Here is a 3,561-nt window from a genome sequence, read left to right as displayed (position 1 = left end):
GTTCCTTGCTTATAAAGCTCGCTGATGCACCGATGTTGATCGTGGCCTTGTACGTGCCTCCCCCAATCGTCACTGCTGCGGACAACTGCTGCTCCTCCTCGATTAGCTTGCCCGTTAGTTTGGAGAGGTAGCATCTTGCGACCCCTGCTCTCCTCTCTGCGGCTGAGGTCGCTGGGCATTTCCCGCCTGCTGGCAGCACTCGACGCTCCTGACACCTACTCTCCCGCACACCCAGCAGAACAACAGGCGTTGGAGTCGACATCCTCGTGCCCAGTGTCCGTGGCCGCCGCACCTTCGGCAGGCCTCATGGGGATTTGCAATGTGTGTCGTTCTCCGCGGCCTCTGTGTTGTGTTTGGCGGTCTCCACACCGTGTTCGCTGGTTGTATCTGTTGCTGCTGTGGTGGCGTCCATTGGCCTCCTCGTGGTGCTCCTTTTGCCTGCTGTCCCGTGACTCGTTGCGGCGGTGAAAATTGGTCATTTCTCCGTGTCTCCTGGCTATCTGTCTCCTCGCATCTTCTGCACGTGACCTGCGTTGGTCGTGACGACTTTGCCTTTGAGAACTTATTTTCTTGGGCGAACGCTTCCCGCTCCTTTTCCAGTTCTTCGTATTCATCGGCTAATAGCATCAACGTGTCCCGGTCGGGCACTTTGTACGCCCTTAGGAAGATCCTTCGGCTTGGGGTGCAGTTTTCCTTTATGATCTTTAAGGTGTCTGTCGCAGAATAGTTTAGTGGCCTCGACATCGTCTGCATGTCGAACATGTAGTCTTTAAATGACTCATTGAAACCCTGCTTTCGTTGCCTGACCTGATCCGACAGCCTTGTAAAGAAATCTCTCGGCAGAAAGTAAAGTTGGAAGCTCTCAATGAACTCCGCCCAGGGTTTCCATTGCTTATTGTTGGCGGCTTATCGCCTTTAACGCGCTTCCTTTTAGCAACTCCGGCATTGCTCGGGGGATCATGTCAAGGTCTAAGCCGTAGGTGTTGGCGGACCATTCAACTTGTTCCAGGAACTCGAACGGTTTCTCCGCCCCGTCGAACCTGAATGACCACGCGGGGACTTGTTTAGCGACCCTTGCATAATCCGCCTGGCTGTGTCTAGAGGTCAGCACCGTTGTCTTCCTGTCCTGGCTTGACTCTCTCCTGTGAGCCTCCCTTTGCAAGTTGTCGACGCTTAAGCTTGCTTAGCGTGATACTCGGGCCGGTTCTGTCGTAATACATGGCTCCCAACTCAACCCAGATGTCGGCAAGTTGTGTGTCGTTCTCTGTCTCGGAGTAATACTCCGACAATGTCCTCCTCATGTCCTCTAATCTGCCGTCCAGGGCGACATTAAGTCTTTGTGCGACACAGGAACTTCGCTGTGTCGTCATACTCTGTTTCCTGTTGTACGACTGCTACCGATAGCCTCTCCTCGAGCCACCCATTGTGTCGGTTCCTGGCCGGTATTCTCACCTCGTGTCCAGCGCACCTTATCTTGGTTCCGACTTGAGTTAGAAAGTTCCATTCTAACACCAATGAATACACTGCCTCAGGTAGTATCAACAGGTCCATGGTTAGTCGCTTGTTCCCGATTACGATCTCCACCTCCAGCTGTTCATCGATTTTGCCGCACCTTCCGTCTGCCAACCTAACTTGCCGCCGTGTCCTCGTAATCCTCCCGAGAGCAGCCAGGTTGCCCGCCAGTTCCTTGCTTATAAAGCTCGCTGATGCACCGATGTTGATCGTGGCTTTGTACGTGCCTCCCCCAATCGTCACTGCTGCGGACAACTGCTGCTCCTCCTCGATTAGCTTGCCCGTTAGTTTGGAGAGGTAGCATCTTGCGACCCCCGCTCTCCTCTCTGCGGCTGAGGTCGCTGGGCATTTCCCGCCTGCTGGCAGCACTCGACGCTCCTGACACCTACTCTCCCGCACACCCAGCAGAACAACAGGCGTTGGAGTCGACATCCTCGTGCCCAGTGTCCGTGGCCGCCGCACCTTCGGCAGGCCTCATGGGGATTTGCAATGTGTGTCGTTCTCCGCGGCCTCTGTGTTGTGTTTGGCGGTCTCCACACCGTGTTCGCTGGTTGTATCTGTTGCTGCTGTGGTGGCGTCCATTGGCCTCCTCATGGTGCTCCTTTTGCCTGCTGTCGTGTGACTCGTTGCGGCGGTGAAAATTGGTCATTTCTCCGTGTCTCCTGGCTATCTGTCTCCTCGCATCTTCTGCACGTGACCTGCGTTGGTCGTGACGACTTTGCCTTTGAGAACTTCTTTTCTTGGGCGAACGCTTCCCGCTCCTTTTCCAGTTCTTCGTATTCATCGGCTAATAGCATCAACGTGTCCCGGTCGGGCACGTTGTACGCTCTTAGGAAGATCCTTCGGCTTGGGGTGCAGTTTTCCTTTATGATCTTTAAGGTGTCTCTCGCAGAATAGTTTAGTGGCCTCGACATCGTCTGCATGTCGAACATGTAGTCTTTAAATGACTCATTGAAACCCTGCTTTCGTTGCCTGACCTGATCCGACAGCCTTGTAAAGAAATCTCTCGGCAGAAAGTAAAGTTGGAAGCTCTCAATGAACTCCGCCCAGGGTTTCCATTGCTTATTGTTGGCGGCTTATCGCCTTTAACGCGCTTCCTTTCAGCAACTCCGGCATTGCTCGGGGGATCATGTCAAGGTCTAAGCCGTAGGTGTTGGCTGACCATTCAACTTGTTCCAGGAACTCGAACGGTTTCTCCGCCCCGTCGAACCTGAATGACCACTCGGGGACTTGTTTAGCGACCCTTGCATAATCCGCCTGGCTGTGTCTAGAGGTCAGCACCGTTGTCTTCCTGTCCTGGCTTGACTCTCTCCTGTGAGCCTCCCTTTGCAAGTTGTCGACGCTTAAGCTTGCTACTAGGTTATCCCCTTCAGCGTTAGTTAGCGTGATACTCGGGCCGGTTCTGTCGTAATACATGGCTCCCAGCTCAACCCAGATGTCGGCAAGTTGTGGGTCGTTCTCTGTCTCGGAGTAATACTCCGACAATGTCCTCCTCATGTCCTCTAATCTACCGTCCAGAGCGACATTAAGTCTTTGTTCGACCTGGGCGAAGTCCTCCTTCCTAAGGCGGTAAATCCACCTCTTTCCCATTCTGTTTATTTTGCTTTCACCGCTGGGACAATCACGTTTTGGGCGCCAGATGCTACGGTATTTGTGCGGCTAGTTCAGTAGATTGTGTGTGTTCGTCCCACCAAATTTATATAAACGTGACCGCCCAGTCGTTCAGTGAAAAAGCACAGAGTGTTCAGAGTGGGTTTATTGCGGGTATAACTGCAGTCGGCTTTATAATTTGCTTGTCACGCTGTCTCCGACGGTGTGGGTTGCCTTGTCGCTCCTTGAAGATCCTTGACCGCTGCTTGCTCCTGACGCGATTGGCTCGGTGACTGCTCGGCCACGATTCGGACTCGCTGTGGGGTCAGCCGTGCGGGCTTAGGGAAGCGTCACCGTTCTCAGACTAGGGTGAACAGACTGACGAGCTCTCCATGATCACTCCTCTCGATACCCGACCGCCTGTCCCTTGCTCTGTCCCGGATGGTCCCACTGGCTTCC

At 53.8% G+C, this 3,561-nt stretch overlaps 1 protein-coding gene across 1 annotated transcript; it reads left to right on the top strand.

The window, feature by feature from the left end:
* Positions 1-271: 271 nt before the first annotated feature.
* On the top strand, positions 272-3,026 carry LOC127010739 (uncharacterized). The gene is made up of 2 exons (XM_050885381.1): positions 272-709; positions 2,392-3,026. Exons 1-2 carry the CDS (start codon positions 320-322, stop codon positions 2,407-2,409), a joined length of 408 nt encoding a protein of 135 aa, XP_050741338.1. The 5' UTR covers positions 272-319; the 3' UTR covers positions 2,410-3,026.
* Positions 3,027-3,561: the final 535 nt, after the last annotated feature.

Source organism: Drosophila biarmipes, chromosome 2L (assembly GCF_025231255.1).
Source record: "Drosophila biarmipes strain raj3 chromosome 2L, RU_DBia_V1.1, whole genome shotgun sequence".
Classification (NCBI taxonomy): domain Eukaryota; kingdom Metazoa; phylum Arthropoda; class Insecta; order Diptera; family Drosophilidae; genus Drosophila; species Drosophila biarmipes.
Note: the sequence above shows the minus strand (reverse complement) of the source record. Positions and strands in the feature narration are given on the sequence as shown.

Excerpts from the sequence above, each read along its gene's own strand:
- LOC127010739 (XM_050885381.1), top strand. The coding sequence starts at position 320 with ATGTGTGTCGTTCTCCGCGGCCTCTGTGTTGTGTTTGGCGGTCTCCAC.